Source organism: Orcinus orca, chromosome 2 (genome assembly GCF_937001465.1).
Source record: "Orcinus orca chromosome 2, mOrcOrc1.1, whole genome shotgun sequence".
NCBI classification, from domain to species: domain Eukaryota; kingdom Metazoa; phylum Chordata; class Mammalia; order Artiodactyla; family Delphinidae; genus Orcinus; species Orcinus orca.
Genome location: NC_064560.1, coordinates 61,640,813 through 61,660,856, shown reverse-complemented (window position 1 = coordinate 61,660,856; position 20,044 = coordinate 61,640,813). Strand labels below are relative to the sequence as shown.

The window sequence follows — 20,044 nt, the reverse complement described above, 5'->3', positions numbered from 1 at the left end:
TTTGCCTTTGCTCCATTTAAAAACTTTGCTTCACCATCCGATAAGCATGTACAATGCTGGAACATTGCATTCTCCTTCTGAGAGATTCATAGGTCACTCTGATATATCAAAGGCTCTCAGATGTGCTGTGATGAAAAGGGAAAAAGCAAAGAAGCTGTTTATGTTTAACCCAGCATTTCCAAGCTTGTCTGCTCTCAGAGCCTTATTTCTGAGATGCCCTTAATAAGATGAAGCTGGAGACGTACACATTTTCATGAGGCACTGCTGACCTTCAACTGCTGCATCACAGGTCTTTTACTGTCTTATGGGTGCACCCCGTGGACCACCCTGGTTTAAGGACCCTGTATTGTTCCTTTGTTCTCTCATTCATTCATTCAACAAATGTCTCTTGAGTTCTCACAGGCACAATGACAGGTAGAGAAGATGCAACTTCTATTTATTTATTTTCGGCTGCACTGCAAGGCATGCAGGATCTCAGTTTCCCAACCAGGGACTGAACCCATGTCCCCTTCAGTGGAAGCACAGAGTCTTAACCACTGGACTGCCAGGGAAGTCCCAAGAAGATGCAACTTCTTTTTTAAGAATCTCATAGTCTGACGGAGGAGACAGTGTGATCAGAAGTTGCAGGGACTCGGGGGCTGAGTGGATGGCACCTACCCCGCCTGGAGCCAGGGAGGGCGTCCTTGAGGAGGCGTGGCCTCAAGCAGGTCAGGTGAAGGACGTTGGGTGGTCAAGGCTGAAGGTGAGTCTTTGTACAATCTGTGGAAAAGCTCTGCAGTATCTCAACTTGCAGGACATCCCTGGGATTATCGGATTCCAGTCTATGAAGACTATTTTACAACTGCAAATTGCAGGTAACTGATAGTGATTCAAACTAATTCCTGTCTACACTGTAGATTCTGAACCGACCTGTAGAACAGACTGACTTCCCCTCCTCAGTATTGCCTCTGTGTCCACATTCGTTTCAATAGTCCTGATCAATAAATGTGTCTGTTCTTCACATTCTCTTTTGAACTGATTATAATACCTCTCTTATTGATTTAGGAGTATAATACACTCTTTTTTTTTTTGCGGTACGTGGGCCTCTCACTGTTGTGGCCTCTCCCGTTGCGGAGCATAGGCTCCGGACGCGCAGGCTCAGCGGCCATGGCTCACGGGCCCAGCCGCTCCGCGGCATGTGGGATCTTCCCGGACTGGGGCACGAACCTGTGTCCCCTGCCTCGGCAGGCGGACTCTCAACCACTGCGCCATCAGCGAAGCCCATAATATACTCTTTAACACCTGTTCATTTTTATATATGTGTGACAGTCACGATTCTACCTCTTTCTAAAAGGATAGTAGCAGGAGGCTCCCCAGGCAGAGGGACACACAAGCAAAGGCCCGGAGGTTTGCCCTCAGCACCTGGCAGTGAGCAGCGGGTGGGATGACCCAGATTCTCACCGGAGCAGACGGTCAGGAGTTGCCGAAATGGGCTGGTTTTTCAGCCTCCACTTACGAACGGTGGAGGCAGCTGGAGTAAAACGAAAACATGCTAGTTGCCAGGCATCGATGTGTATGGAAACTGGGGATTGCGCGGCTCTGTGTCACCTCCTGATTAGTGTGTCTGCAGGGGAGTTGAATGCACTTCTGCAGTGGGATCCATTGCCTCTTCTGACACCGCCATTGAAGCAGTCTTTCCTCACCGGCGGTCAGGGAGCAGACAATCGGCATGGCCACTTTGTTTAATGAGCTCGCCCTGGCGCACAGACGCAGGGAAAACTTACTAAGAACAGAAGTGAGCAGGGACACCTGAAGCCTTGTGTCTGAAACCAGGCTTGTTAGAATCCCCAATCCTAGGCACCAGAGCCCTTAAGTTAATTAGCTAAAAAAATTCCTGAAATGCACAAAAGAAGGTGAAAGAAACTGGACTCTCTATCTAGGGATGTCATATAATATATGTACCATTTGAAGGAAGCTAGCTTGGGCTCCTCCAGCCTCGCCCCAAGTGACCTCAGGCTCTGGGGGAAGGATTTCTTCATTTCTCTTTCTCCTCTCTTGTTAATTTGTTGCTGGTAGCTCTGGCTGAAGTGCTGATGGAACCCCCGTTTCCTGTCCTCCCCAGGGTGGGTCCTGTTTGGGGGCCCTCGGCCAGGCACGGCTTTGTCCCCATTCCCTGCTGGTGTGCCGCTGTCAGGGTGTTCAGTGGGGCACAGCACTGGGCATCTGTGATGTGCCAGGCTCTGTGCTGGGTACCCATGACCCAGACCCACTCTGCTGTCACAGAGCTCGCTACCATGCTGAAGGGTCAGGGCTGTGGGCACAGGGGAGGCCCCATTGGATGTTCCTGCATCAGTGGGGTACCCCGTGTAGGCAGCTGAGGGGCCAGAGCTGGCAAAGGGGAAGGAAATGGCCATCCAGTCTCAGTACCTGCCCAGACTGGCTTCTGAGCTCACGTAGACACTCTGGACAGACTCCCAGGAATGCAGGGAATGGGGCTGAGGGACTGGGGCGATGGCTGGACCCATTTCCCTGGGACTGGGTGGTCACTGCGCCTTCCCTGAACCCCTCAGGCCTTCTGCATGGGTGGGGCCCCTACATCCCCTTCTTCCCTGGCAGGCAGCCCAGCAGGAACCTCTCTGCTCCCCAAACTCTGCTTTCTTGTCTGAGTTGCATAACAATCTGCCCAGACCAGCTCTGTACCTTGTGCACCCAAGACTGTAGCCCAGCACTGACCTTTGGCTAAAAAAACCCAACTAGCCAACCAAACAGAGCTCTGGCATAGGGAAAGGCTATTGGTGGTTCTGGGCAGTCTTTCTGGGCAACTGGCTCTTGGGGACTGGCTGGGCCTGGAGTGAGCTTGGGTGAGTCCCAGTGAGGGGTCCTCCTGGAAACTGTGTCCTCCTGGCGAGAGGCCCAGCATCCCATCTGTGGGGCCTGCCTGGAGAATTTACCCTACACACACACACACACACACACACACTCATGCAAAGGGATGTCATCACAAGGGTAGTCATCACAGCACTGTTGTCTTAGCAAGACTAGAAATAACCTACGTATCCAACAGTGGGGGAGGGGGATAAGGGATTCCGGGCATCCCCTCAGTGGAGTGCTGCAAGCCCGGAAAAAGAACGAGAGTCCCTGGAGTGTGCTCACAGGGGAGGGGGCAGCTCCTCTGTGCCCATCCCTCAGAGGCTGCCGTAAACCCTGCAGCCGGGGCTCCCACGTCCCTTAGAGGCCCCCTCCCCATGCAGCCTCACTCAGCGCCCTCTGCATCACACTGCTCTGTCCCTGCTGGGTACTGGGGCTGGGGCAGAAAGGTGAGCTGGAAGACCTCAGAGCCAGGTGGGCTGCCAATCCCAGCTGTGTGGCCTACAGCAACCTATTTGCTGCTTTTTTGCCTCAGTCTCCCCATCTGTAAAATGGGGACAATTTACCTACCTCGCAGGTGAGGTGAGCACCTGGTACACAGAGTAGGTGTCCGACAGAGGGGAATGTGACTTTCAAGTTCTGCCCAGTGGGAACTGTGGGCGTGCAGATCAGAGGCTGGGTGGGTTCAGGAAGGTGGGGGAGCCGCGGGCAGGGAGGAGCAGGGGCTCAGGCTGCGGCCTTGCCTGTCACATGCTCTGTGTGCGCCCATGGCAGACGAAGGGAAGAGTTCACGCCGCTGTTTCCTGAGGGAGGAGGAGGCACATCAGGCGACACAGGGTGACAGCCCCAGCCCTCACCCCGCCCCCCCCAGCCCCCGCCTGTATGGAGATTCACCTGGCACTGCTGGGGTGGTGGTGACCTCAATTCACCCACGGGTGCTGGGGGCTTGCCCCAGAGCTGCGTTTGCTCAGTGAGCTCGCTACGTGAATAGAGAAAACGATTCTAGGGAACTTCTGGGGGAGCTGGTGGATACTGTGTGGGGTGATGCTTCCCAGGGTTCTAAGGGGCACAGGGTATGCTGAGCTGGAAGGTACGGGGGTCTGAGAAGGAAGTTCCCACTGGGCCTGGAGGCCGGGGACCCAGCCCTGCCCGGGGTCCTCCATGGTGTCTGAAGGTGTCCGACCCCCTGGACCCACAGACCCTCAGTGGGCTCTGTAGGGAATCTCTTTCCCCTCAGGAAAGTTGGACTTTTTTTCTCAATTAAACTCTTCATCACTTTTCTTTTGTTACTGACTTGATGATTTCCCCCTTTCACTTCCCCTCCTCCTTTAAGCTTATATCTCATTATTATTCTTTTAATAAACTTTAAAATAAGAAATACATGTTATCTTTTTTATATCTTTCAAGGACCCCATGAAGAAGATTTACAATGTCCTTATTAAAAAAAAACAAACAGGGCTTCCCTGGTGGCCCAGTGGATAAGAATCTGCCTGCCAACACAGGGGACATGGATTCAATCCCTGGCCGGGGAAGATCCCACATGCCGCGGAGCAACTAAGCCCGTGCACCACAAGTACTGAGTCTGTGCTCTAGAGCCCGTGAGCCACAACTACTGAGCCCGCGTGCCTAGAGCCCGTGCTCTGCAACAAGAGAAGCCACTGCAATGAGAAGCCCACGCACCGCAACAGAGAGTAGGCCCCGCTCGCTGCAACTAGAGAAAGCCTGCGCGCAGCAACAAAGACCCAATGCAGCCAAAAATAAAACAAACAAATAAATAAATAAATTTATAAAACAAACAAAAAAAAGGGACTTCCCTTGCGGTCCAGTGGTTAAGACCTTGCACTTCCATTGCAGGTGGTGCAGGTTCTATCCCTGGTTGGGGAACTAAGATCCCACATGCCTCCACACAGAGCGGCCAAAAAAAAACCAACCAAAAAAACAAACATACAATGTCCTTATTTTTCAGATGAGGAAATAGTCAGCGAGGACAAGGGACCTGGCTGAGGTCACCCTACTGGTAAGAGGCCAAGGCCCAGTCTCACTCACATGCCTTCCTGGCTCCCCGACACCAGGCCCCGGCTGGCACTGGGCCATAGGGCTGAGCAGAGCAGGCTGGCCCACGGGGGCCGGGGCAGTTCACAGCCCACAGAAGCGGGCAGGGGCCTGACCTGTGGGTTTGGGAGGTATGTCAGGGAGGCCTCCAGAGGAGGGGGTCTTGGGATCTAGGGGTGAGGGAAGGAGGGTAGGAAGGGGATTCTGGTGGAGGAAAAAGCACGTGCAAAGGCCAGGTGGTGTGGGGAAGGCAAACTTAGGCCAGGGTGGCTAGAGTGAGGGTGCAAATGGAGAAGGATGGGGTCAGGGCTGCACTCAAGAGGTGGGAGTGGGAGGTGAGGGTAGTGGAGTCAGATGGGGCTCGGTGCCCCCAAGGCTACAGGGAGGAGAACCCTGGCCGGGCACGTCCCAGACACTTACCAAGGCTGGGCCGGGCCCTCAGCTGCCTGGGTCCAGGGCCAGCTAGAATGGGCATCTTGTCTCACAGGCTTAGGATCCCAGGACAGGAACAGGAAACTCTGGCCGAGGAGCCAGGAGACAAGCTCAATGGTTCTTCCAGCCGAGAGGGGCTGAAGATCCTGGAAACCAACTCCCCTCTTCAGCTCTTCCCAGGACTTAGGTGCCCAGGTCGGGATCTGCAGAGACTCTGGGTCCTCATGCTGCCTTCCTAAAAACCTTATTTACATTAAAGTGTTAATGACTCATACAGCTTACAATGTAGTGGTTTCTCCACTCCGGCTATTCAGAAGAATCATCTGAGGTGTGTGTGAAGGTAATGACCATTGTTTATATAAAAATGACACATGCTCGTTCTCAGACAAAACAAAACAAGCAATCTAGAAAAGTACAAAGAAGGAAGCCATAAATCCCTCCATTAGAATGCCAACTTCCTGAGCACAGGATTTTTATCTCTTCTGTTCTCTGCTGTATTCTCAGCTCCTAGAGCTTTCTGGCACAGAGTAGATGCTTAATACAGCCCATCATTTACTGTTAACATTTGGTGAACGTCATCTGTACACAGAGAACTTTGGAGAGACAACAAGGTACAGGTAGAGAGAAAGGTAAATAGGTGGAAATAATTTTTAAAAATGGGATTGTACCACACGTGCTATATTTTAAACTACTTAATTTTAATTGAGTTTAACAGAAAGAAAATGAAAAAATTGCTGAATCTTAAATAAATTTTTACTTTCCACAGAGATATTAGTTCATAATGAATGTCTCTAACAGTAAGAAAAAAATTATGAAACTCATTAAGAGATTGGAGTCTTGGGGAAAAAGAATAAACCCTTCACTTTTGGCAGGCTCAGTATTTCTTGGGATGAAAAAGATGATCACTTCCTGTATACATCCTCCCTCCTCACACGCTACAGTTCCTGATTTTGATGCTAATATTTTCACTTTGTCAAGGTTTATAACACATATTCTGTTCTGCAACTATAATTCTCCTAGTATTTCGTCTTAGTCCTATACTTAAATAGATTCCATTCCATTTTTTAAGCTCACTGTGCCCCTGAGTTTTGCACTCGGAGTCATTTCTTGGCTGAATCAGGAAAATCTGTGAAGGACTTTGAATGAGACCAACAACAAAAAAGACTGGTGGGTGTCCTGCATGTAGGGACTCATGCCATTCATTGTCTTTGAGCAAATCTAAGTTGTAGAAAACCTAGAGTAGGGCTTGTCTATCAGAAATGCAAATGGATTTTGTCCAGTGGAATACAACTGACTGCTGTCTGTGGCCATTCATCAGTTTTACACGTATATGTAAATTCATTTCAGTATTTCTTATCTGCCTATATATGTGTGTGTTGTTCCAATTTTCCTTTGAATCAATTGGAAAATATTACTTGTTCCCTAATTACTTAATGAGTTTAATAAAAATTTTGACATGTGTTCATTTTATATTGTCTGAGAGTCATGATTTTACCTTTGAAAAATGGACACTTTTTTTTTGGCTGTGCTGTGTGGCTTGCGGGATTTTAGTTCCCCAACCAGGGACTGAACCTGGGGCCACGGCAGTGAAAGTGCCGAATCCTAGCCACTGGACCGCCAGGGAACTCCCCAAAACGAACACTTTTAATGGTTAGCTAGATTTCATGGCTGAGTATGGTTTTTTTTTTTTTTCCTTCAAAAAAAGGCTCAAGGGTGCTATTTTCCTCGACCCTTTCCATGTTGTCTACGAATCCAAACAACCTTACTGGGTGTCAAATTCTTGGTTTCCCCCTTTCCATACCACTTCGAACACTCAGCTCCCTTGTCTTCTGGTCCTGAATGTTGCTGTGGAAAAATCTGAGGCTGTCAACCAAAAAAAAAAAACAAAACACACACAAAAAAAAACAACCCTCACAAGGCTACAAATAAGGAAAGAGTTTATTTGGGGTCTTAAGGATTTTAAGTCAGGAGACACAGACTTGGGTAAAACCAAAAAAGTGTTCCAGGGGAGAGGAAGAGTCAGGGGCTTGTAAAGGCAAAAGCCACGAGGCTGTGCTGACGCAAGAAAGGAAATATTTGTCCTTAAGGGATTGGCTGTCATGAATTATTTGAGGGTAAGGGTCCAATATGTATCTGGAGTCTCTGGGACATTGGACAGATGTTCTGGATGCCTGTGTTAAGACGAGAAGATTCCATCTGGGCTGAGGCATGCTTAAGTCACACTCCCTCAGTGGCCTCCGGCTCCATTTTAGAGAGCTCCCTTAGCAATACTGACTCCACTTTTATTTTCTTTTCATGAGGCCAGACTGATTTTTCTCTCCCCTCATTGTTGACTTGGGTTTTCCTCATGGGTGCCTGAAGGGTTGTTTTCTTTATCCTTAAAGTCCAGCAACTCCACCGGATTCAGTGTGCTCCCGGTGTTGATCAGTCTGAATCCCTCTTGTACCCTTTCAATCAACACAGTGGGTTCTCCCTTTGGTTCAGGGAGAGTTTCTCTAAACATTCTTTTGCTTTAGCTGTTGGATAATCTACTTCAGGGACTCCAAGCCCTCTGAGGTGGGAAGGTCTGTGTTCCATAATGATCATCTTCTCTTTAGTTGTTTGAATTTATGTGTCCTCTTTCTCTGAATTCACTGTGACTAGTTCAAGTTTCTCTCTGTGCCATGAATTTGCTTTTCAGACCTGGGCCCTGTGTTGTAACTCCGTTTTTAGATGTGCAGTGGTCCTGCTTGGGTCCTTAGTGTGTGTCCTTTCCTCTTCAAGCTCTCTTTGCATCTCCTGATGCTATATATATATATTTTAAATTAATTCATTTATTTTTGGCTGCGTTGGGTCTTCGTTGCTGCGCGCGGGCTTTCTCTAGTTGCAGCGAGCGGGGGTTGCTCTTTGATGCAGTGCGCAAGCTTCTCATTGGGGTGGCTTCTCTTGTTGTGGAGCACGGGCTCTAGGCACACAGGCTTCAGTAGCTGTGGCTCGCGGGCTCTAGAGTGCAGGCTCAGTAGTTGTGGCGCAAGGGCTTATCTGCTCCACGGCATGTGGGATCTTCCTGGACCAGGGCTCGAACCCGTGTCCCCTGCATTGGCAGGTGGATTCTTAACCATTACGTCACCAGGGAAGCCCCTGATGCTATTTTTTAATCGTCTCTCCTCTGTGCTCTTTTTATATCCGACTCATCTTCTCATTAACTTTTCTCTCTCCTGAAGCTATTAGTTTCAGGGAAGCTGCCTTTGATCCTCAGCCCCATCCCCTCCCAGCCGTGCCCTCATAAGATTTTCTTCCCCTTCCTGGCAGTTGGCAGGGTGGCCTTGCGAGTTCTTTTCATCTTGCTCAGTTAATTTAGCAACTCCACCACTTCTCACATGGGAACCAGGCTGCCTTCCCCCAGAAGGAGGGTTTCGAGAGCTGTGTTGTTTTTAGTCTGCTTTTTGGGAGCCCAAATGTGCAGGGGTTGGGGGAGACTCCCCCCACCGAGGCCACCCTTGCTGGGGGCACAGGTCTTCTGTTTCCTGCCATCCCTCACATACCCTGCACCCCAGACCCCCTCTGCCCAGCCAGTCAGGCCTGTGTCCTACTCCCATGTCCCAGGCAGCCCAGGATTCGTGAGGACGGAGGGCCCTGGAGGCCACTGCTCTGGAGATTGTCGGCTCATTCTCTTCATAATTTGTCGTTGTTGCTCACTTTGTCAGGTACTGGGGTAGGGAGAGTCTGTGTTCTCCCCTCACTCTGCCTTCTAAAGTCTGAAATCCTCTCCTAGGCAGCCTCTTAACAAATGCAAATCTCCAGGTCCTGCCCACCCAGAGGCCTAGAGGCCCAGAGACTCGGATGCTGTGGGTCTGGGTGGGACCTCTCCCTTCCCATCCCAAGTGATGTGGCTGTACAGGTCAGGGTTGAGGACTGCTGAGTCATTTACCAGGGCCATTTACATTTTTGTCAGATCAAAGGAATGTGTCTCATTATGTAAGATCACATGGCTATGAACATTTCATAGTTTTGGAATGTCCTAGTGGGTGGGCATATTGGATCACTCATTCTATTGGTGAGGATTCTGAGGCCCAGAGAGGGAAGTGACTTGCCCAAGGTCACGTAGCAAGTCAGCAACAGGTTTGAAGAACTGAACAGACAGGTTTGAAGAACTGGAAATTCCAACCCCAGATATGGGGCCTCGGGATCAGGGTAGCCAACTTCAGAGGGCAGGAAGGTCTTTGCCTGTGGCATGAGCAGCTCACTTCCCATCTTGGGGCCTTGAAGAGAATATGTGGTTGTGGCCCTTCCCCTGGGGAAATTCGGTCCGGAGCGTCACTGGGGACGGGGGCCAGGCCAGGAGGCACACCACCAATCCAAGCCCTCCCAGGAGGAGTGACCCCACTTCCCCTCATGCCTGCCTCACCCCATTCACCCACTGCCCCATAGCCACGCTCTCATCACCAGCCCAGGACCTGGTCAGGACCTTGGGCCAGGTGGCAGGTTGAGTTGTCCTGGTGAGGAAGCAGCATCAGAATAGATGGGGAATCTGGGATCAAGGCTAAAAAAGGGTCGGTCAGGCCTTTCTGGGAGGGTCCCGCACCTGCCCAGGGAAGGGGCTGCAGGAGCAGTATGGGCCATGACAGGGCAGTGCAGCTTGACCCTCCATCAAGAGGATGGGCCAGGGACTTCCCTGGAGGTCCAGTGGTTAAGACTCTGCGCTTCCACTGCAGGGGTGTGGGTTCAATCCCTGTCAGGGAAGATCCCGCATGCCGTGGGACTTGGTCAAAAAAAAAAAAGGATGGGCCAGGAGCCTCTGGGCAGCTGGGTCGAGCTCTCAGCGTGTCCTGGGTGTTGTCAGCCCCCGGCCTGTTCTCGTCCTGCCCCACCAGCCTGGTGACATCAGGCAGCCTGAGGAGAATCCCGGGCCCAACACCTGCCTGGTTTCAGGGCTCAGCTGCCTCAGGGACTAGCAGGACCCTCTCACAGGTTGCGGTAAGGGTGGATTCCTGTAAAGGCATGGGAAGCGCAGGCTTCCTGTAATGGAGCTGCTGAGCTTGGAATAGATCCATTCCACAGGGAAACAAGAAATACTTGATTGGAGTATTTTTGTGAGGAGATGGGGAAAAGGAATCTCATCCTTCCCCATAATAAAGCTGCAACTGCTTTTCTCTCTGGGCCATTTCTGCTCTTTCCTTGCTAAATGCCCCCTCCTCCTCCTCTCCCACCCCCACCTGGATTCCTCTCTGTTGTTCAATCCCAGCCCTCTGTTTGCACAGCTCTTACCAAAACAGAGGGGGCTGACAGTAGCCCCCGAGGGTGTCCCGCTGAGCGTGTGAATGAGGACGGTGGCCACGGCTTGCCCAGCGCTTGCCATGCTCTGGGAAGTCCAGGAAGCGAGCCTTGTGGCAGGACCGCCCTGACCCCATTAGACACAGGAGCGCCCAGGGAGAAAGTGCCAACTTGGGATTCAGACTCAGGCCACCCAGGCCCCAGCTGCTGCTGCAGCCGACCTTGAACCCATCACAACATGCACGGGCTTCTTGGCTCTACAGCAAGCCCAGGAGGAGACAGGCCAGGTATCTACCACCATCCCACCAAATCCCATTTTTCAGTTGAGAAAGCGAGGCTAAGGGAAGCTAAGGGCTCACGTGGCTGATATGCCCCAGAGCCTGCACTCACCCTGTTCTGCAGCTCTTTCGACTGTTTTAGTCTGAGCTGCACCATGGACTCTGTACACCTCTCCACGCCCGATCCTCCGGCTGTCCCGGCCACCCTGCCGAGCACACCATCTGCTTGGTCTGTGATGGGGCAGCTCCCTTCCTCTTCCCCAAGGCTTGTCTCCCCCACCAGATTGCAGGCAGCTGGTCATTATGGCGAACTGTCATCAGGCTTTTTTGCCTGGTGTTTACAATTCCTAATTTGTTCTCCCCATTTTGTAGTGTTGAGTCCTCTCCTCACTTTGGAGAAGGCTTGGCTCTCAGGTAAGGACGTGCAGAGCTAGCTCAGTCCTGGGTCTTGGTTTCAGGGAGCCCCTGTGTGCTCCTGGGAGGAGCTGTACTGTCCAGGGAGCCTGCTGAGGCCTTCTTCAGTCTCTCTGAGGCAGGGTCTCTTAACTTTCTAGGGGTGCTGGTCTCTTTGACCATCTGAAGAAAGTCGTGGCCCTTCTCCCAGAAATCTGCACAGACATACAAAAAGAGTACATACAATTTAGAGGTTTATACACCCTCTGACATCCATCCCTGGGTCTTCCAGGGGTTCCTAGAGTCTGTATTGAGACCTCCTATGTTAGGAGGTGCTGTCTGCCAATTTCCAGAACCCAGAATCTGGTTGCTTATGATGATTAGATAGCTGGATGTGTCCATGCCTGAAGGAGGCTTTTTTTTTTGCTTTTTGTAGATTCATTTACTGCTTTAAGGTTTTTAACTGTTCAGCAGTTACAGGAATTTTTTTTTAATCAGAAAGAAAAATATTTACATCTCAAATACAAAAGAAAATTTTAAATTATTCTTGGTTGATCTCTAAAACCCAACCACTTACATGCTCATGATTTTTTTTTTACCAACCCACTTTATCTATTCAACATGTGCATCCTGTGTACTTACTAAACATTTACTTGCACTTGTATTTTCTGTGTCAGGTTTATTCTCTCACCCTGGAGAGAGATTTCACATGTTGCTTCCTCTTCTCAATTGCATTGTCAGGATTAAGGCATATGGCATCAAAAGTTCCTTTGTCAATACAAATATGAAATCCAGACAGCTTTGTGGAAGGATTCAAAAAGTCGTCTTCTTTTTTTAATAACTTAAAAAAAAATTAATTAATTAATTTTTGGTTGCACTGGGTCTTCATTGCTGCACGTGGGCTTTTCTCTAGTTGCGGCGAGCGGGGGCTACTCTTCACTGTGGTGTGCAGGCTTCTCATTGCAGTGGCTTCTCTTGTTGTGGAGCATGGGCTCTAGGTGCACGGGCTTCAGTAGTTCTGGCACGCGGGTTCAGTAGTTGTGGCTCTCGGGCTCTAGAGCACAGGCTCAGTAGTTGTGGCACACGGGCTTAGTTGCTCAGCAGCATGTGGGATCTTCCTGGACCAGGGCTCGAACCCGTGTCTCCTGCATTGGCAGGTAGATTCTTAACCACTGACCCACCAGGGAAGCCCCCAAAAGTCTTCCACGTTCAACATAATGTTAGATAAAACTTCTTTCTCTATAATACTTCCAGAAAGCTGTATTGCAGAAGGAGAGTAATCCATTTCAGAAATATTAAAGAAACCAAATTTTGCCTCCTATTCTTTTAGTGATCTCAAGCCATATTCTTCAAGATCTTCATTTTCTCCCAGTTTCCCTCATTTCCTTCTCTATCAGACCAACAAGGTTAGCCAGTAGAATGCCATTCCCGTCCCAGTATCAAGCACTGATGCATCCAATGGAATCTTGTGTTTCTGCCTCCACCTTATTAGTCAAGCCATAACCAGATCTCTCCTGTATCCCCATACTCTTGGCAAGTTTGCAGCTCTCTCTCATAGACAGCATCCCAATGCTCTCAGGTGCCCAGTGCAGACGGGGTGAAGTCATCCTCTCCAGGACTGCCCTCTCGGGTGGTGGCTTCTTTTTTTGAGAGAGCAATTTCAAAAAAAGGATCAAGTTGAGAATGGCTGAGCTGAGTAAGGACTACATCCAGTTTATTCGCCAGTCAATTTCTGCACAGATATATGCAACAGACAACACATAGGGGGGGTCTATGCTACAATAACAAAAGTTCATGTTCAGTGAGTGCCAGGCAGTGTGCTACCTGCTGATCACGCATTATCTCATTAAACCCTCATAACAATCAATCCCATAGGGTTATGCTATTATGATCACTCTCAGGCACAGAGAAGTTAAGTAACTTACTTAAGGTCACACAATAAATGGATTCAGTTGGCCTTTGACCTCAAGCACTCTGACTCCAGAGCCATTGATAGTCTTCCTTGCTATGAACTGGTGAAACACAGCCCACGGGGTGACTGGCCCCATCCTGTTCTGAGGTTTGGCTTTGGATGTTGTAGGGTCAAGGCAAAGGGACCAGGCTCTAAGTGGATGCTGAAATGACGGTTTTCTGGAGCGCCTCTGTAGCACACTGGCGCCCCAAGCCCCCTATCTCAAATCCCCAGTGGACTGTATCATGAAGTGGCATTTGCCTGGCTTGGCAGGGAGACAGAAGTCCGCTCTCCAGCAAATTTGGGAGGTCATGTGACCCCATTTGACTCCATAGGCTGGCAAGGACTGGGAAATCTCAACTTACACTCTTTCCACTGCTTTTAAGGTTTCCTTTACCTCCAGTGCTCTCTGCAAAGCGCCTGTGGGAAACAGCGTTCCTGCTTCTGCTTCCCTGTTGCCGAGTCTGTTGAAGACGTACTTGGATGCTGGAGGAGCTTTTCTGTGACAACAGACCCCTTCCTGCAAATAGCTCTCACCAAGCAAGGCTGTTCCACCTGCACATTCCTAAACACCCTCTGGAGGCTTCCGGCCCACCCTAAAGGCTCGGCTGACATTGCGGGAAACCAAGGATGAAAGAGGTTGCCTTGCCCAAGGCCCAAAGTTAAGTTCCCAGCAGCTAAGGTTTGTAATCACCCTGAGAGCTGACCCCTGGTGCCCTTTCCTCTGCCCTAGGCAGGTCTCAAAATGTGGGCCCGGGGACTTCCCTGGTGGCGCATTGGTTAAGAATCGGCCTGCCAATGCAGGGAACACGGGTTCGATCCCTGGTCCGGGAAAATCCCACATGCCGAGGAGCAACTAAGCCCGTGTGCCACAACTACTGAGCCTGCGCTCTAGAGCCCTCGAGCCACAACTACTGAGCCCACGCGCCACAACTACTGAAGCCCACGTGCTTAGAGCCCGTGCTCCGCAACAAGAGAAGCCACTGCTATGAGAAGCCCGCACACGGCAAGAAGAACAGCCCCCGCTCGCTGCAACTAGCAAAAGCCCACGTGTAGCAACGAAGACCCAAAGCAGTCAAAAAGAAGAAAAAAAAGTGTGCCCGGGGTGGCTGGTGGCCTCAGCATCACCAGGGAGCATGTTAGAAATGCAGACCCTTAGGCCCCAGCCCAGGTCTTCTGATCCAGAAACTGTTTCACCCAGCCCTCCAGAGATGAACCTTTGAGAACCACTGACCTAGGCTTCTGCCTTCTCAGCTGGGATGAAGCTCTGCACAGGTAGTGATTATTAGTTTGAATTCCAAGTCTTCCATGCATTCTGGTCTTCCCCACACGTGAGTGGACTTCAGAAAATCAGTAAATGGGGAAATTGGCCAGCTTTCTGAGAATGAGTAAGACACTAATAATCAAAAGCATCAATGCACACATACCAAAGGAAATCTAAGTGAATACTAAGGCCAACTGGAAGGCAACTTTCACTTGTCTTGGTGAAGCCAACAGAAGCAGTAAGGGGGGAGCCTCCCCACAGGCCTGGCAGTACCAAGTGGGCAGCGGGATTTTAAGATCCAGTGGGCCCCAGGCCCCCGTCCCCATCCTCTCATCCTCTCATGGGGAGGGCCATCTAGGCAGGTGCCTTCATAGCGGCCCCTTCACCCACTCATCCAACATATGTTATTAGGCACCTGCTGTGTGCTAGGTCCTTCCAGCCAGAACCCCGGTCTGGGGCAAAGTGCAGACCTCAGCTAAGGACTGCGGAGGGAGTGGCAGGACTTGTAGGGTGGGGGTCCTTGCAGGCCACCTGGGGCCCCCTTCTCCTTTCCCCTGTGCAGCACCCTCTCCTTGAGCTGGAGCTCCTGCTGTGCTCCCCATTGGCACCTAGGCAGGTGACCCAGCACAGGGCACTCGTCCCCTGGAAGTGAGAAGGGTGGCCAGGTGGGGAAGTGTTGCCTTCTGCTCAGGAATGGGCAGGGTGGCCCCAGTGGCAATGGCCAGACCCTGGGGTCCCCAGCCTAGAGGCCACAGGGCCACTCCAGCCTCAGCACCCTGTGCAAGTTCAACTCCACTGACGCCTGCTGGCCTCGCTTGGTCCTGGCCCTGGGCTGGCCCTGGGAGGGGGTGCTTGCTCCAGGCCCACAGCCTATTCCTAGTCCACTGGGGGCTCTGACCCCACAGCCCTTCTGGAGCAAAGCTAAACCCCAAGGTGGCCGAGTGGCTCTCCCTTGTTTTATTCTGATTATAAAAATGATAGAGTTTTTTTGTAAAAAGTCAAGCAATTCAGAAAAGTAAAAATCATCTCAATTCCACTACTGTTAATATTTTGGTGAACAACCCTCTCTATCTAAACACACACACACACACACACACACAGGTAAAGTGACAAAATCTTTACTAGTCATGTTGTTCTGTAGCCTTTTAAAAAAAATGAGCTGAGCTGTCATTTAAGAGACATACAATGCCGAGTGCTGTGCCTTATGACATGGCCCTTCCTGCAGCCCACGAGGGACCTGGGGTCCCAGGCTGGGCAGCAGGGTGGCATGGATTTACAGCAAAGGAGTAGGATTCTGTTCGGCTTCTCAAAAACATGCTGTGGATGACTTTCTAGGTCAATAAGCAGAGCATTCATCACATGCTCTTAAATATAAAAAATAAATTAGCACAGAGTTGGCATTTTTTTGTGGGGTGTTGGTATGGCCTTTGCGGATTTACTTGCCAAGCTCGGAGGAGGCAACATGGGCTGGACAGAACCCTCACGCGCACACGCATGCATACCCCACACATCGCAGGAGATCCTGGGCCCCAGGGGGGCTGCACTGGGGCCTGGACCAGGGGCTCCCAAATTGACCCCTCCGGCAACAAAGCGTCCTCCTACCTGGAAAGGGCCAGGACTGTCGGTCTGCCTGACGTGGGATCGCTATCTCTCAGGGATGTCTTCAAAGCATGTCAACAGCCCCTGTCCCTGCCCCATGTCCCCTCCTTGGCCCGTGGGATCTGTCGACTCCTGTCACCTTGCTACCCTGAGAGCTGCTACTTCTCTTGCTGGATGAGCAAGAGCCTCCTGCCTGTCTGCTGGCGTCCGGCCTCACCCACTCCAATCCTTTTCTGACCCTGGGGTCAGAGTAATTTTTCGAAGGCAAATTGGATCACGTCTCTCCGGCTTCAGAGCCTTCCCTGGGGACAGGTCCCGCCCCTCAGCCAGGACCATCTGGGATGGCTTCTCCACCTCCCGCAGCCCGTCCTTAACCCTGGGGAGGTCCCCTCTCAGGCCAAGCTCCATCACACCTCCAGCCTTTACCCCTGCGGTTCCCTGGGGTGTCCTTCTCGTGTTCTGAATTCCTACTCATTCTCCAAGGCTCAAACTTCATTTCCTGTGCCCACTGGACTGGATTAGGTCTCCCCTGGGGGCTCCCGCAGCACCCCCACACCCCAATGCTGCTTCTCTCCTTCCCCCGGGGTGAGCGATCGCTGTTTCCCTCCCTGACTGTGACCTCCCCGAGTGCCAGGGCCATGCCTGGCTCTCTGTGTTTGGCCCAGCAAACATTTGTGGGACATCTGACCAGAGGTGCTGGCAACGAGCTCGGGCGGCAGGGCCAGCGGCTACGTTTACCGTGCAGATGAGAAGTTGAGGCTCAGAAAGGCCACAGAGCTTGCAAAGGTCACCCAGCGAGTGCGAAGGGAGCAGGACCGCTGGGCTGGGAGCGGGGACCAGGCGGTGACAAGTGGATGGCGGTCCCCCATGGCGGGGCACGTGTGGCCTGCACATGGTAGGCTCGTGGGGCTGGCGTGGGAGGCCTGCTCTCGCAGTAACTGTCAAACCACGGCCGCCGCAGAGGTTGATGCTTCCGTCTTGAGGTTAGCAGGGATCCCTGCTCCCCAGGTCACGAGAGGCTTGGGGGCCCCTCGCTCGGGAGGAAGCTTCGGGGTGCTAGCCGTGAGAGGGACTCCGGCCGCAGGTCTCGTTTCTCAAACACGCCTCCTTCCAGGCTGGGGTTTCAGACCTGTCCGGAGAGCAGTGAAGGTCACCGGGTCTGGATGTCCAGTCGCCTGCCCTGCGGAGGGGGACGCAAGGACCTGTGTGCTCTGTTCCCACACAGAGCTGGGCAGGGGCCGAGGCCTGACCTCTGTGGGAGCTTAAGGCTCCTGGCAGAGGCTGAATACGTGGGACCAGGACAGGCCGTGTGTGTGGGACCCACAGGGACATACAGAGGCCCCCTGAGTAGGCTGAGGGGCCATCCAGGCTACTGATGCTCACCAAACTCTCTGTGGGATGCTGGAACCATGCAGTCAAGCTGTGATGACACCAAAACCCCATCCCCCACACCTGCAGGCAGTAGGGACACGGCCTCAGGCCCTGCTCCCTGGTTGGGAAATGCCTCCCTTCCTCAGAACCACTTGCTTGTGTGGACTCAAGTTCAGGCTTCCGGCTAGCCTCTTGTCCTGTGTTCTGTCCTTTGCCCCGCAACCAGAACAGGGGCCCAGCAGCCCACTCTAACCTCTATGGGATTCTGTTTCCTTCTTCCTTCTTCTCTTGCCAACATGGAACATGGGTCTGGCTGAGGAAAGCCAGTCTGGGGGTGGGGAGAACAGGAGAGTGAGTGTTTTTTAAAAGGCAGGAGCTTTCTAAAGGTCAAGGGGTCTTTGTCTTAGCAGCTCTGGTGGTGTCTGGCACAACTGTGGAAACTGAGCCCTTGACTCCTAGCAAACGGGGGCTGGGCCCATGGCCTGGAGCACCTAGCAGGGGCCTGTAGAGGCTTGGGTCCCCCAAGCACGTCCCACCAGCCTGCTTCTCCAAATCCTGTCTGTGATGCCACGTGGGGGACGTGATTTCTGCCTTGAGTCAGAAGTGACTGCTGGAGCCTCCTGGGGACTCCACCCTGGCCTCCACTAAAGGCCTTAGGGGCCATTGTCCCTCTGCTCAGGGGCCTCTGTCAGGATGGGGTCACAGGCTTGGGTGAGATTCACCCCTGCCACCAACCCAGGCTGCTGCTCAGAGCAGGAGAGCCAGGGTGGGGACTCTGGGAGCCTCCCAAGCACAGGGTGGGCCTTAGGGGCTCAGAGCAGCTCCAAGCTGTAGGAGGAGCAGCAGTTTCTTAAGAAGAGCAAGAGGGCCTGGACCACAGCCTCCACTTCCTCTTCTGGATAAAAAACCACAGCTTAGCTGTGCTGGCTGATAGTTCTGCAGCTTCTGTCCCTGGGGCCTGCCCCAGGGGCCTGAAGTTTTGAGCAAGCAGCCCCTGGGGCTTTGGCTAGAAAAATGGGGTTGGGAGAGGAGGTTGGATTGTTCAGGGAAAGAGCATAGACCTGGATTCCTTATAATTTATCTTCTAAACTGGAGCACTTTCAAGAATGAAAGGGAGCTGTCTTAATTATTACACCTGGACAGCAGATGCAAACTGAGATGTATGTTACCCTAATTACCACCATTTCCTAGCTGTGTGGATTTGGGCAATTACATAACCTTTCTGAACTCTAGTTTCTGCATAAAAAAAGACTGATATGTGCCTGTTTCCCAGGGCTGGTGGAAGGATTAAAGGAGTGACTTACTATGTGTGAAAATGCCTGAACAGCCCTCAGCATAGACTGGGCTCTCCATGTTTGCTCTCTTCCAGTGAGATAGTGGGTTCCCTGTCCCTGGAGATAAGCAAGGACTTGTCAGCTCTCTGGAGCAAGTTCTCATGGTGGGAGAGGGGCTGGGGAAGGTATGTATATAGCTGGAGAGTCAGATTCTAATCCTTCCTGTGCCCTCCAGAGGGGTGACGGCGAGGGTGGGAGAGCCCGAGCCCCCACCCTCAGGCCTACCTGTACCTGGGGAGGGTGGGCCAGTGAAGGGTCCTAGGCTGGAGCTCCTTTGTGGATTTGTCCCCGCCCCTCCTCCCAGGTGGTGGTGATTTCGGCGCTCATGGAGGACCCCTACCAGCGCCCAGCCTGGATTGGCTTCGCTATCACCATCTCTGTCTTCAGCTGCCAGAGGTCCCAGTTTTGGTTCAGGGAAAGTCCGTGTGCTTCTGTCCTCCTAAGATGACGCTGTATGGATACGGTTGCATTCTCTGGGAGCTGGAGGCTGAACTGAAGGAGGCTGCTTGCATTTTCTGTGGCTGCTCCTGGGGACTGAGAAATTGAACAGACCCTGCTCCAACCCAACATTTTTTTAAAAAATTAGTTTATTTTTGGCTGCACTGGGTCTTTGTTGCTGTGCCCGGGCTTTCTCTAGTTGCAGCGAGCGGGGGCTACTCTTTTGTTGCGGTGTGTGGGCTTCTCATTGCGGTAGCTTCTCGTTGCGGAGCACAAGGGCTCAGTAGCTGTGGCTCGCGGGCTCCAGAGCACAGGCTCAGTAGTTGCGGCGCATGGGCTTAGCTGCTCCGCTGCATGTGGGATCTTCCCAGACCAGGGCTCGAACCCGTGTCCCCTGCATTGGCAGGCGGATTCTTAACCACTGCGCCACAAGGGAAGCCCCACAACCCAACATTTTTAAAGAGGTGGGTGTGGGGCCTGCCTGACCCCGGGCTACCCCAAGGTCTCCAGGCTTCAGGTTCCTGCAGCGAGTTCCTCTTCAGTGCTTGGTGAAAGGCGTAGGTGACAGGGGTGGGGGTGGTGCTGGCCCTGCTCACAGACTCTGCGTTCCACCCTGGGGCCCCCACTGCACTGCCTTCGCCTGTCCTCCCCATTGCTCCGGGAGCCCCTGGAGGCAGAGTGGGCACTGCCGAGGGCACAGCTAGCTCCAGAGTCCGGGCAGAAGAGGGGCTCAGTAAAGGAATGAATGAACGAGTGAGGTCAGAGCCAGGAAGTCACCCGATCTCTGTGGCATCAGCTCTGTGCAGAGGCTACCCACTCTGTCCCCAAAGCC

General features: G+C 52.2%; 1 protein-coding gene across 23 annotated transcripts in view; it reads right to left on the bottom strand.

The window, feature by feature from the left end:
- Positions 1-433: 433 nt before the first annotated feature.
- The window catches only part of BLM (BLM RecQ like helicase), a 169,672-nt gene continuing 150,061 nt past the window's right edge, over positions 434-20,044 (bottom strand). The window contains exons 22-25 of one of the 23 annotated variants that reach the window (XR_007475457.1): positions 10,975-19,308; positions 5,320-5,574; positions 3,418-3,650; positions 434-1,735 (exon numbers count right to left, since the gene is read on the bottom strand). Coding sequence is in view for 1 of the 23 variants with exons in the window: in XM_049705757.1 (XP_049561714.1) it covers positions 19,185-19,308 (124 nt within the window). In the remaining 22 variants the exon portion in view is untranslated. Of the gene's footprint in view, positions 1,736-3,417; positions 3,651-5,319; positions 5,575-7,251; positions 19,309-20,044 lie in introns of those variants that run through there. The other 22 variants (XR_007475459.1, XR_004475940.2, XR_004475943.2 and 19 more) reach the window with 22 other exon arrangements.